The sequence below is a fragment of the Coccidioides posadasii genome, chromosome 2, assembly GCF_018416015.2.
Source record: "Coccidioides posadasii str. Silveira chromosome 2, complete sequence".
Lineage (NCBI taxonomy): Eukaryota > Fungi > Ascomycota > Eurotiomycetes > Onygenales > Onygenaceae > Coccidioides > Coccidioides posadasii.
Window position 1 is genome coordinate 791,309 of NC_089408.1, and position 13,702 is coordinate 805,010.

The window sequence follows — 13,702 nt, forward strand, 5'->3', positions numbered from 1 at the left end:
TTTTATTTTTTTTTTTTTTCCCTTTTGTTCGCGCTCGATTAATGTTGCTTTGGCATTCTCATTCATGGAGATTCACCACATAGACCCGATTGAGCTTCGCTTCATGATCGCCATTGGCATTTGTACCATTTTGCCCTTTTCCTCCTTTTTCTTTTCTTTTTTTTTTTTTTTTTTTTTCTTTTCTTCCGAGCAGCGGGATTCTCGACTCACCGCACTTAATCGAATAATAATTTGGCCTTAGCCGGGGTGAGAGCGCACACACAAACACGACTTCGAAGAGAAATGGCGAAAAAGACGAAAAACAACTAACATCAACAACAAAATTTCACAGAATTTTCTCACGAATAACGATATTATTTCCCCCCACCCCATTTTTTCCCCTCTCCTTCTGCAAAATCCACCATTTTCATCTGCCTTGAGCTCTGTTTCCCGTTTGGTCCATGATTGCTGTCTGTGTACGTTTCGGTGGTTTTGCTTTGCTGCTTGTTGGTGCCTTCGAGACTTGCAGTTGTTTCTTCAATTCATCATTTTTTTTCTATAGCCAATTAGTTCGCTAGAGGGGGGAGGTGTTAGAGTCGCGTAATCAAAGCAGTTGACGCAATTTTCGCAGCTCCTCCGTTCTGCGTTGACTAGGCATCGCGCTGTAGAGTAACTGGTGGTAGGCCCCACTTACTCAGGTGTGATGCGAGGAACTGGTGTGGATATATGTGTCTGTAGATAGAGCCGGGAGTCATCAAGTGCTTTACATATTACCTGCTAGTCGAGTCTTGAGGCTTGCTTAGTTGGTAGGCAGGGTTACTTCGAGCTGAGTGTTACGCGCAGAAGAAGTGAGTATTTATAGAACCATGCAGCAAGGAACTGGGGATCTTCTCGACAGTCATTGCGCAGTGGTACGGGCGTATGCACCGTTGCTTCGCGAGGGGCAAGCCGGGACAAGGGTGTCTGTCGGATGGAATCGAAATATCGAGCACGGAAGCTCACAACGGGGCTCCCCCGATCCTAAACCAGGTATTCCTGTTTAACTAGCTCGTCTCTGTTGGGACAAATGGACTTCTCCTGTCCCAGAGAACAAAGGGTACAGCTACGAACTATCTGCGTGTTAGTTACAGTCGCTGCGAAAGATTGGACGCAGCTTGATGCTCTCCGCCCTATCCTCCCCTTGTCGGGTTGCTGCTCGGCTCTCCAAGCGAATTTCCGCGGCGCAATCCTTTGGCCCCCGACGAACGCCTGCTAGTTCCTCACCCAATTCCACTGTTCAAAACGTTTTGTGTAGTGGATATATAGCGACTGGAGGTGATTTAGTTTTTCAGCTGGCCGAAAACACGGTTGCTAGCTCTGAGATTGGAGCATCACCAGGGGCAATCATCACCATCGCGAGGCGGGGTTGGGGATATCCAATGGCACATAAAGCACACTTGGGGCCTTTTTTTTGCAAGTGGACTATGGCCATAATGTAAGACTAACTAGTTACAGGGCGCTTGGCCTGCTGTTTGGGAGCTCGGTCGCAATGAGAAGACTCGAAGAAATCAATCCGGCGATGCCCTTCCGCTAGCTTCTTCGTTTGCGGGCCTCATGGGAGAAAGTTGAAGACTTCGACCAGAGGGTCCACTGGCAATGTCGCTCAAGCACTCCGTTTCTAGTCTAGTCAACTCGTCCACCAGGGTCTGGGCCAAGTACATGGTTGTTGAAACGAACAGCCGGGCGGATCATAGCTTTCTGGCAACCAACCTTCTTTTACCATCTGCTTGGTGAGACCCTGGAAAATCGTTTGATGATAAGCTCAGCGAAGGATTGCCTTCCCGCCTGTTTAATTAACTCAAATTCCGTTTCCCCCGCCGGAAATTTGGCTGCTCTGATCATACTACTGGTTAAGTTGCGGAGCGAACCCAAAACAACTGTCTCCTGCAACGTTACGCTACTATCCTAAATGGGGTCGCAGGATTTCACGACCACATGATAATCAAAATCCAGGCCGCTCGTGTTCCGCGTGTGAAAGTATATAAGATGGCGGAATTCTCGTCGACCTGCAGATCAGCCTTAGATGAGAGCTTCGAAGTTTCCCATCCCTTTTTGTGTCCCAAACAATCTCCTCAAGTCATAATCCTCCGTTTATAGCATCCATTGTTTCACAATGCGCATACTCCCGCTCCTCTTCCTAGCCATCTCTCCGGCTCTCAGTAAGCTGGTTGTGGATTATCAAGCTGCACGAGGCGATGATCCCAGCGTGATGGGCTATCTTAACCTGGAGGCCAAGCGCGGAGAGAGGGTGCTTGAACACCGACCGGACTTGTACATCAAGAAAGGAAAGGATCCCAAGGGCGTCGCCTGCGCCCACTTCCATCGCAAAAAGGGGAATATCCGAGCCGAATACCATGCGCTCAATAAAGTAACGAAGAAAAACAAGACATATACCATTCGATACGAATTCTCGCTAGGACAAGTGCAGCAGAGTCTCATGGTTTGGCAGATGTCAGTGATAAATCTCCAACCTCTACCTAACCAGAAGCAAAGCTGACAGATCTTTACGTTTTTTTTTTCTCTCTCTCCCCTCTCTAGGAAGGAATATTTGACAAATAACCCAACGGACGGCGGCGCGAACGTCCCGCTCGCCTTGAAGATCTCCAAAGATAAACTCCAGCTTCAATACCAACCCGCGTGGGGCGTCCCGCGCGAGGTTCTCTGGGAGACTACTGCCAAAACCAACACAAAATACCGCGCCGATATCGTCATGCGCACCGGGTCTCCTGGCTGGGTTCAGTTCTCCTGGAACGGCAAGGCTCAGAAGCTCGGCAAGAGCCAGAAGATCAAGTACCCAGCGATCACCTTCCCTGGACGTTCTGACCCGAAGTTCGGAGCGTACGGGGGTGCTGAGATCGATATTGACACTTATGTGTATCGGGCACAGATTGATGAGAAGTAACAAGCTAGGTCATTGCGGGATTTGGCATCAGGGACTTGCGTGAAGGGGAGAAAATAAATAGATAAATTTGTGTACTTTCGGCCGCATAGCTAGCTTCATCCTCTTTCCTGCGCCTCCTATCTTCGCTTTCTTCCTGTTGAGCAGCTCATCTCATCCTGCCATGCTTGTTAGTTGAATTCCTTCCAACTGACCCAGCCACACATCAGCACCCTGTTGGCGGAGGGCTGAAGCCTGATAAATACAATCTTAATGCACTCCTCACAGTTGGCGGTGTCTCAAGCAAGGGCCTGCAGAGAGAGTGTTGACGGCCAACTATAACTTCGTAGTGCAGAACCTTTCCATGTTAGCTAAGGTTCCAGTTGCTCCAGTCGGAAAAGGTGAATTTCCGCGCTTGGGCGTGGCGATGACTCACGGCGGACTCTCTGGCGCAGCGTCGATTCGCAACTTTTGTTGGCTGCGGACAGCTCAAGATCTGACTCACATCGAGATCCCCTTTGAACCCCAAAAATTACGCTGTCCACCCCGGTGTCTCTCTGATTCGCCTGTTGTGTGTGTTCTACCAGGCAGAAGGTCCTTCCATCCTCATGCAAACCGGGGACGCTGAACATCGCAGACCACTCCAGGTCGTAACAAGCCGCGCTAACGTAGCAATTCGTCCAAAGGGCTTGACTCATCCTTAAAGAAAGGCTCAATTGGTGCTTGCTGTGGATTTCTCTGGCGAGTTCGCTGTCAGAGGTCCTTTACATCTACAGAGAATGCGTCACTGCATGGAGTAGTGGCTGTACGCCAGCCGATGACGAGGTCGATGATCCTGAGCACGGTTGGAACATAGTTCCATCGCTTTTTTGAACGCATTTATCGACTAAATATATAACGCCCAAGTATTCCTGCAAATTGCATGGAGACCACCACCATCCCCCGACCTCCCCCCCAGAGCCATCCCGTAGCCATTTCCTCCGCCAGTAGAGGCGTTAGTTGAGAGTTGCTTTCCTTCTTCTTCTTCTTCTTCTTCTTCTTCATTTCTAGTTTATATATACCCCTTTTAGTTTATTCTCTTTGGAATCCCATTGTTCTGTCTAAAGTCACGGGCGTCGTGAAATATGGCGTCTTCTTCCGATCAGCTTTCATCTTCTAAAAGTCTATCCCTCCGTTTCAAGCAAACCGCTTTATGCATTGTCCCTCCTGAGGGTCTATGTGGCGAAATTGACCGTCTCCGGTCTTTCTACGACCAGACGTATGGGCGATGGCCGCCTCATGTCAATCTTCTTTATCCGTTTGTTGCTGGCGAGTCTCTCCTGGAAGCAACTGCACTCATTGGAGCGAAGTTGAAGGCCTGGAATGAAAACTCCGGTCCTCCTGATATCAGCATACGTTTGGACAAAGCGGATTATATCGCTCCAGGGAAAGGCAACCTCGTCCATTTGGTACCACGTTCACTTGGCGATGGAGCAACTCTGCAGCATCTCCGAAACGTCATTCTTGAAGCGTTGGGGCAGGATGATACCGCGGAATACAATCCCCATCTTACCGTCGGTCAGACCAAAGCACATAACGACCATTCCCGAGACTCACTGCTATCTAAATCACAGCTACTTTCAGCGATCGAATGGAAAGTTGAACGGCTGGTTGTTCTCATTCGTGAAAATGCGAGATGTAAAGGCTCCAAATTCACCAGGATGCGGGTTTGGGGTACGATTGACCTATCTGGGCGTGTTATGATTAACGATATCGGTAATCCATGTGACGAAGAATCGTGGTATAATTCGGAAACGGTTTTTGGAAAATTGAGCGGCCCTGAAGCCCTCGTTGGTGAGGAAATGACAACGTACCAGTTTCCACTGGACAGTCACTTTTGGAGACCCTGTGCCAAAGCCGTTGATGAAGATGCCACCAGAGAGCCGAATCCAGATATCGTCGCGATTTCGAGCTATAACGTTCTCGTTGAACTCCCCTATCCGCCTCCCAGGGAAAGGTACCCTGCCTTGGTTCGCAACATCCTTTCGCAATCAGCTCTGGCAGATGTTCTAGTCCTGCAAGAAGTCTGTGATGATTTCCTGTCTCATTTGCTCACTCTAGATGAGATTCGAAACCACTATACGTTTGCTACACATGGGCCACCGCACCAGGAAGGATGTGGACCCTTGCCTTTGCAGCGGAATGTCGTAGTTCTGAGCCGCTTCAAATTCACCTGGGAAAATGTCACTTTCGGAGAACGTTACAAAAGTGCTATCGTTCTTAAAGTGAATGATGTTGGGAAACGAAGCGAAAATTCGGAATTCTTACCTCTCATCATCGCTGCGGTTCATCTGACATCTGGCCTGGCTGACTCTAGAGTCTCTTCTAAAGAATCTCAGATACGGAGCCTCTATAAATTTCTGGACCAGAACTACCCAAAAAATCCTTGCTTAATTGCCGGAGACATTAACATCCCGACATCCGCTATCACAATCCAAAAGGCAATAGATGAAAGACTGCTCTCACCCGAAAAGGCAAAAGTTCTGCCACGCCTGGAATCACTACTCTCTGAATATCGATTCCAGGACGCATGGGTCATTGCTCGTGCTGGAGCCAAGGATCTTCTGTCTGCAAAAGTCCGGATCCAAAGACCCATCGAAGATATATCTGAGGGTGAGGAAGGGGCAACGTTTGACCCAAAACAGAATCCACTTGCTGCCGCTTCAGCAGGTTTGGAGGGTCGTCCACAGCGCTACGATAGGATCCTTACGGACAGACATGGGAATCTTAGGGTTACTGAGTTTAATATGTTCGGTTTTCCTGACGAAGATATGGATATCCCTTACCATTGCAGCATTGAGGACGAAACTGCTGAAACCAGATTCGGTAGTGATCACTGGGGAGTCAGAGCTACGTTCAAAGTGCTCGCTGAATCACAAATAGCCGATACTACCGCTGATATATTGATCCCAAGTTCGCTAGCGACGCCGGCTAATCTTTCTGATAAACATGACTTAGACTTGTGCCTGCGGGAACACTCGATGGTGCCGACGAAGGAAGACATTAGCAAAAGAACCGCCGTTCTGGATCTTCTTCGGAATGTCATAATCCATGGCTCCGCGGCTCGAGTCGAGGAGAATGGTCATAGTGACAATGAGCCAGACATTGCCATGGTCCTCGTCCCCGTCGGTTCCTATGGCCTGGGTGTCTGGAGCCCATCCTCCGACGTCGATTGCCTATCTATTGGACCGATTAGCTCTAAAATCTTCTTTGCTATTGCGGAGCAGCGACTACGAAGGGCCGCTGATTCAGGTATCAGGATCTTGCGAAAAGTGAAAGCCGCCACAGGAACTATGATAGAGCTTGAGGTGAACGGGATCAAGTGTGATCTGCAGTACTGCCCTGCCGCCAGGGTTGTTGAAGGGTAGGCTTTCCCTGTGCACTATCCGGGCCTTTCTTCTTCTTGATCATAGACTAATCCCTGTCTGCAGATGGCAGAGAATATCTCTATCGCCACCAGACGATCCGATATTTGACTTATCATATCAGGCGTTGACGAAACTTCAAGCATTCAGAGATCTCGATTATATTCGGCGCAGCATTCCAGACCTGGCAGCATTCCGAAAAGCTCATCGTTTCATAACAGCATGGGCAAAACATCGTGGTGTCTACCTTTCCAGATTTGGCTACCTTGGCGGAATTCATATTACTATGATGCTTTCTAGAGTTTTCAAACTGTTCTGTGGTGAAGTAAGAGTAACCTCGACGGATATGATTTACAGGTTCTTTCAATATTACGCGGACTTTGATTGGGAGCATGAAACCGTGTTCGACCCTTTCTTTTTTGAAAGTACGCCACGCTATCGTCGGTATGCCAACGAGCCGATGGTTATTCTCACAATCAATGTTCCGCTCATCAACGTAGCGAGGGCAACTGCAGGTTCTGCTAGGACAATAGTCGAGGAGCTACGACGAATGGCGCAATTAATGTCAGATCCAGACATGACTTGGTCGAAACTTCTTAACAGCACGGTGTCAACATTGGAGCCTTCAGAGGAGTTTTTAACGGCCTATAGCAGCTATATTAAGATTCATGTCCAATACTGGGGGATCTCTCTGGCTAAAGGGAAGATGCTTTTGGGTTGGCTTGAATCAAGATGTGTCCGCCTTTTAAATGGTGAGTAGATCTATGATATACCTATGGGCACTTTCGCTAATCTCCGCGATTAGATATTGATCGGAAGCTACCAAGCATTTATGCGAGAATATGGCCCGCGAGATTTTCTTCAAAGGATGCCATGAGCGATGATTCAGAATACCAAGGGTGCTATTTGATCGGCCTTACGAAAAGAGAGACCGAAAGAACTGAAGCTATGACCAAGGAAGAGCGGAAACAAAGCCTGGACCTGATGACGAGGGTTTTAGAGAAATTCAAAACCCAAATCCAAGAGGAAACAAAATATTTCGACCCTACGACGGCTTGGCTAGATGTCACCCACGTCAAACAGTCTGAGCTTGGCGCTCTTAAGCTCGATGGGCGAGACTGGGGAGAATGTATTCCCACCGAAGAGCTATCCGACTCGGAAGACGAAGAAGAGGAAAATATTGACATCCAGGCCGATGAAGTAGCTGCTGCCGTCGCCGCAGAGCGAGCGGCTCGCAAGTCCGGCTCGTCAAAAGCAGCAGCCACGGGCGTTCCAGGTGCAAAACTGCGGCCAGCAGCAGACATCCTCAGCCGTCTTCGCTGGGATCCGAACATCGATTCGGGTGATTTTGTGGTGGGGTATGATGACCGGTTCCTAGGAAGTCTGGAGATTCCGCTAGATAATTGGAAGACGGAGCAGACCGACGAGGAATTTATTCCACAGCATAGGATCCTGTACTTCAGGAGGAAGAGTGATGGGGTGGTGATTTGGGATAGGGAGAGTAAGAAGGATTTGGTCTTTGGGAGTGGAGTGATGCCGGAAAATCAGGATGTCGGCTTTGCTTGAGCGGAATGGCTTCGTTCTGGAGCAGTCGCTGAAGAAGAAAACCGGCCCAACTAGCCCTTTGCTCCGCTTGGCAGAAAGCTCAGCAGCTGGCAATATGTAGCAGGGTCTTATCAAAAGCTGGAAGAGACATGATAATCCGGAGTTTTCTTAGCAAGCGAATCGGGTATATCCTATACAAGTAGCATGCTGTTGTCCTGTACATTTTTCTGTAAAGCAATCCAGAACTCCGTACTCCGTTTCTTTGCACATGCAATGACGACCTCCACTGTGATCCGGGCTGGGGCCAAAAGGGGAAAAAAGAGAAAAAAAGGAATATAGGTAACTAATTTGGACTTTGTTATATAATTCGCCAACTCGTCGTGACTTTGCCCCATACAAACACCCCGCCCGACCCCATTCACGACTCCGCACAGTGTTAGGGATATATAATCTGCGCTTTACAGCTCCTTCTTCAAGAAATGCTCCGGTTTGTGGGTCGTCTCATAATCGACGTGAACATGTGCGCGCTCCACGTCCGGGAGACTCTCGAGTTTGAACTGGAGTTCTTCCGCTACGTCATGCGTTGCTCGGAGGGATGCCTCCGGGTCCATCACGATGTCGACTTCCACGAGAAGACGGGGTCCGGAGGTATAGGCACGAACGGTGTCGATGGCATTAATCAGAGGTGAGTGGGTCATTGCTTTTTAGAACGGGCAAAGTTAGCTCAGCAAAATCAAAAGGCGAATCGAGGCCAGTTGATCGGGTGCTTACAGATATACGTGATTAGTTGTTGCATTTCGGTATCTGCCGTAACGCCGATGATCAGTTGAAATTCGGAGTATGCGGTTTTCGACCACAGGGCGGAGATCAGGACCGAGAGGATCAAGGCGCCCATGGGGTCGATCCACCATCGCAGCTTACTTCCTCCGACGGAAGTCAGGATACCAAAGCCGTTGATTAACAGGTCATTTCGGTGATCTTCCCATAAAATTCTGACTTGGGAGTACTGGTTTCTAAGCGCCCAGCAGTACAGGAATAGGAGGAATTTCGTGGCAAAAGCGATGCTGACTGCGATGACGGGCGGGAGACTGAATCGTAAAGTCTCCTCCTCGCTTCCGTCAACCAAGTCTCGAATCGAGAAGGCGATCAGGATGAGCGACACGGCCATCATCAGAAAGCAGAAGCATATGTTTCCGGCGGTCTCAATACGGGCCTTTCCGGCCGGGAACTTGCGTGCGTCGACCCGCTTTACGGCTTTGTGGCACAGGAGCAAGGTCAGGTTGGAGAGTGGATCGAACACCGAGTCTGCCATGGTGGTGAAGAGCGACAGGGACCCAGACGCGATGGCGCCGTACAGCTGGAGGATGGACAACACCACATTTGCGGCGAAGCTGCCGTAAACGGCGATCCTGTAACGCAATTGGTTCTGCGTGTTGAGTTCGCGGGCGAGTCGAACGTGCTCATCGACCGGTTTTAGCAGTCGCTCGATATTAGCGTTCTGGGACCTGTAAAATCCCTGGAGCTGTTTTGCAGAGGATTTGGTGCCATTTGGCTTTGGAAACTTGCGTCGTCGAGCCGTGTTTGCCGGGATAGAGTCGATCTCGGCGTCGCTCTTGAGCTTGGAAGAGAGTTGGAAAGGGTCATTTTCTCGTGTGTAGCGGGGAGGGCGGCCTTCTTCGTCGGACGAGTTGTTCATCATGGCTGGATAGGAGTAGGGAATCGCTTCAATGCCGGTGCTTGTACCGAGCGGTGGAGGAGGAGGAGGAGGATGTGGTGGGAGCGAATCGGACAGGTGGCGTGGAGGCGAGGGAGGTGCGGCCATGTCGGTGCGAGGGTGGAGGTGGTACGGAGGCACCACATGCGCGTGCGAAGGACGTCTGTCGTCCGCCATTGACCAGTGTGCGAGTACGAAGAGACGGCGTGTTTTGGTGTGAACTGGCGAGTGTCGGGCTAGCGCATCGGACTGATGGGATTTGCTGCTGCGCCCGCTGATCTCGGCGGCGGCGACGGCAGCGCCCTTGCCGCTGATTGGCGCGGAACAGATCTTGATAAGATAATCTGGCTTGGCATCGGCGATATCTCTAGCCAGATCGGGACTAGAGCGCGGTCGAGCCCCTTGGCGCAACGGTATAGTTCACGTGACCAGGTCTCCTGGCGGGAGCGGACGACGACATCGTCTGCTCGCTGCACTTCATCGCCGGCGCCAGACAGTCTGTGGAGTGTGCGACAGAGCAGAGCAAGACCTGATGTCTGCGGCCTCGGATGCTGGTCTTGGTGAAAGCCATCCTGGACATCCAGAGAGCTCTGTTACGCTGTGTGTGCTTCCTCCTCTCTTTATGGCTAAAAGGGCCTTTTTCTTTTGTACCATTACGCCTTCTAGCTTGCATGTCCTGGCACCCTATCTTTGTTCTAAAAGGATAATATCTTAGAGGAAGGATGCCTGTTCATGCTCAGTGGGATATTCACATCACCACCTTCATCCTGGGCAGGTGCCGGCAGCTTCATTCTAAACAGCCCCAACTATAAATTCCCCCCAGTGTGCAGGGCATTCAAACATCCACTTTGCCTTGAATTGGGGAAGAGGGCCGGGAAGGGGTCCTGAAAATGCCTGGAATTTGCCTATGCAAAGGTGTTCCTCACGGCAACAGTCCTCTTTGCGTTTGTTATCACGAAACGTCCATACGGCACTGAGCTGAATGTGTTGCTCCGATTACATCAAGTGCCGTATCGAAAGTATTCGTGACCTCCCCTATAAATATTGCCTCCATGGATTTAAAACTTGCTTTCTTTTTTGCTCAAGCAGTGTCATTCACCTCCATCCTTTCAGCATTTTGGAAAAGGAGCCTTCACTCAAACAGGAGCTCAGCTCACGGTCTATCTTCTTCCAGCACCTACGTGCTGAGTCTGTCCTGACATGCCTTAAACTCCTGCTCTGCCTTCTCATTCATCGCATCTGTTAAACATTCTTGACCACCCGACAAAATCATTGCAAAAATCAGACAAGCTCAGCTTTTCGTCTTCCTCTCTTTTTTTTTTTTTTTTTTTTTTTTTTTTCTCTCTTTCTTCAAAATGCCTGCTGATTTGGATGACACCACCATGCTTCCATATCTTGTTCGAAGGGATTCCTTCCTGTCTACACGCCGCATTTATGGTCCTCATCTTACAGTTAACTTCAAACCCGATAAATCCTGGCCACCGAGTCGCGTCCCAACCGACGTGTTCTTTCTGATCAGTCAATACTTGACCAAGGCTGATCTCGCTCGGCTTCGGCTAGTGAATCGCGAGTTTGCATTGAAGCTTGATTATCTCTTCTTCTACAAGGTGTCGGTTTCATTATCGCCCGACTTCTATGTGGCAAACACACAGAAAGAGGACGATGTGGGCGTTTTTGAAAGAGTTGGGGCTAATATCACAAAGTTTGGGATTACTCTGGACATTGATGAAGGTATGAGATATTTCCCCCTGCTTTTCGTTGATTTTAGGGCTTATTAGCGGTGTTCATAAATCGTCGTTGCCACGATAGCCACTTTATTGCTGCCTCCCCTTCCCGCCAATCCTATCTGCCCAAAGCTCTTCGGTTCGGGTGAACATGACCGACTAGATCGCGACCGGGTGTTTTATCAACGGCTCAGAGACACGGAGCTGCTCGTATGTCGGCGCTGGCGGATGGTAAAGGCCTTTTCCCACTTAACAGCGATGAAGGAATTGGCACTTAGTTTCAACACCGGACTGGGTTGGGTGTCACCTCCCGTATTCAATCGTTTCCAGCCCATATTTCTACAGCCTCCAGTGGTCTTTCGAAAAAGGCATTTGCATCTGTCTCCCCACCAGTATTTGTTGCCAAATGATATTGTCCGGTCTGGTACAAGGGTTGCTCCTGGTCCATATGTGTTGTCCGCAGCCTGTGGTGAGAGAGCAGGTAAGTAATATGTCTAACTTTCATTTGCACACCAAAATTTAGAATACTGAGAAACGTTTTCCATTATAAATGTTTACGAATCTTTGGATCTGTCTAATGTACTCTGCAGTAACTACATGGTATGGCACTGATGGCTCACGATTTTGTGAAACATGTCGTCATCAATCGCAAATCGAGCTCCTAGCTGAAACCTCATCGGTGATCCAAAGATTCTTCTCTTCATTCTTCCTGGCGGTCATTGATAACGGCCAGGTCTTCCAGAATGTGCATACACTTACGTTCTCTGGCATCTCCTCCGGGTTATTACACAATTTGAACAACTTGGAGTTTTTTGCCTGCTTCCGTGGCTTGAAGTCACTCAGCATCCTTGTCTATGCAGACTGGAGGAAGTTCGATGAGGATCGAACGAGTCTACAGCAAATACTACCAAGTGAGGCTCGTTCTGAGTTCTACCAGATACTTCAGGAACAGATATTGCCACTGTCGAATATCGAGTCCTTGACGTTGGGTTATATCGGAGGAGGCGAGCATGCTCACGGCGCCCTCGTCCGCAACCGAAACATTCTCCCGGCTCCAATCATGCGGGAACCAGCGACTTCGGCCATGGGGAAAGCAAGAAACTCGGTCATCTGGTTTAAACACGTAAAATCACTCACATTCGAGAACTGTTGGTTTGCACCCTCCGCGTTGATTCAATTCTTGACCCATTCGAAGAGGAGCCGTTTGGAGAACTTAGTTTTTGATTCGTGCTCTTTGGCTTCGACTCCTGGCCGCAAGGATCACGCGTTGATTCGGTGCGGCCATGGAACGTACCCAGCGTGGAGGAAGTATAACCGTCGGGTCCCGTCTGGCATCTGGATCTCGATTCTGGCACAGTTCGGGCCGTACCTCCCGCTTACCGACCCAAACCTGCCCGCATCCTCGCAGTTTTCGGATCTAAAGCTGCCAAAACGCAAGCCTCTTGACAACCTTCGTCGGATGGATTTTGTTTCTTGTGGATATGTTTTGCTGGGCCCGTTTTACAACCAGACCAATCTCGTCGTGGATGAAAAGAGCAACGATCTGAGACGCTCGGAGACGGAGAAGTGGCTTCGGGAGGCCGTGCGCGATGTTGACGTGTCCAACGCGCCCGTGTATGCACCTTTTACCAAGCAGGTGTACGACGGAGATAACCTTCTTGGAAGCATTATCCAGTCGATTGACGAGCGTGAAGAGTATACGCTGGCGATGGGATATAATTTCATGTTTGGCTGGCCTGCAGGCGACGGACTCCGGCGGCTTGTTGAAGAGGATGGATGGAAGCCTGGCGGAACAGGGAGATTTACCGGGAGGGTAGCTCGTCCTGAAGAGAAAGATGCTGAGGCTTGATAAGTTTTACTCGGCGTCTATTGATTTGCCAGGTCCATGGGTCTGAATTCCTTGCCCCCGTTTGCAAGTAGGCCCCTTTTTCCCCTACTAGTCTCTGAAAACAAAATCTTCTCGTCTATGGATTTGGGCTCGGATCTCTGGAACGGGCCGCGAAAGTGATGCCAATACTCGATTTCCTAACCTACAGACAAATTTATGGGTTGCAAACCGCGGAGAATGGGGTTCGTGAAAACCGCCACTCAGTTTGGAATCTGGAGCTTAAGATCCATGGTTATTATTCCCCACAGGGTTATCTGGCCCAAATCCCCGCTTGTTTCCATCGCACGTACTCTTGTACATAACTAGGTAACTCTCCTATGTAGTTATGTGGTGAGGTACTCCGTACTCGAACCGTTGGAATCCCAGCGGTGCAACAGTGGCTGAGACCACATCGTGCTAATAATTAGTTAACTAGTTAAGGTAGTTAGTTATGTATTCAAGTCGCGCACCAGACTCCAGGAGAATGCGCGTCGACCGCGCCGTTGAATTGATTTATCTGGCCACTCTTTGGCCGCGGGTGCCGTGACGAGA

General features: G+C 49.6%; 4 protein-coding genes across 4 annotated transcripts; 3 read left to right on the top strand and 1 right to left on the bottom strand.

Annotated features, from left to right (window-relative positions):
* Positions 1–2,119: 2,119 nt before the first annotated feature.
* D8B26_002766 (uncharacterized protein) lies at positions 2,120–3,148 on the top strand. Its single transcript, XM_003068906.2, has 2 exons — positions 2,120–2,469; positions 2,557–3,148. The coding sequence occupies exons 1-2, from the start codon at positions 2,132–2,134 to the stop codon at positions 2,918–2,920; spliced, it is 702 nt and encodes a 233-aa protein (XP_003068952.1). The 5' UTR covers positions 2,120–2,131; the 3' UTR covers positions 2,921–3,148.
* Positions 3,149–3,869: 721 nt separating this feature from the next.
* Positions 3,870–8,545, top strand: D8B26_002767 (uncharacterized protein). The gene is made up of 3 exons (XM_003068905.2): positions 3,870–6,299; positions 6,367–7,052; positions 7,106–8,545. The coding sequence occupies exons 1-3, from the start codon at positions 4,021–4,023 to the stop codon at positions 7,864–7,866; spliced, it is 3,726 nt and encodes a 1,241-aa protein (XP_003068951.2). The 5' UTR covers positions 3,870–4,020; the 3' UTR covers positions 7,867–8,545.
* Positions 8,304–9,745, bottom strand: D8B26_002768 (uncharacterized protein; the record flags this gene model as incomplete). Its single annotated transcript, XM_003068904.2, has 2 exons — positions 8,617–9,745; positions 8,304–8,545 (listed from the first exon to the last, which is right to left on the bottom strand). Exons 1-2 carry the CDS (start codon positions 9,734–9,736, stop codon positions 8,304–8,306), a joined length of 1,362 nt encoding a protein of 453 aa, XP_003068950.1. The 5' UTR covers positions 9,737–9,745.
* A 1,169-nt stretch (positions 9,746–10,914) lies between these two features.
* On the top strand, positions 10,915–13,539 carry D8B26_002769 (uncharacterized protein; the record flags this gene model as incomplete). The annotated part of the gene is made up of 3 exons (XM_003068903.2): positions 10,915–11,290; positions 11,369–11,764; positions 11,874–13,539. The coding sequence occupies 3 exons, from the start codon at positions 10,915–10,917 to the stop codon at positions 13,130–13,132; spliced, it is 2,031 nt and encodes a 676-aa protein (XP_003068949.2). The 3' UTR covers positions 13,133–13,539.
* Between the last annotated feature and the right edge of the window lie 163 nt (positions 13,540–13,702).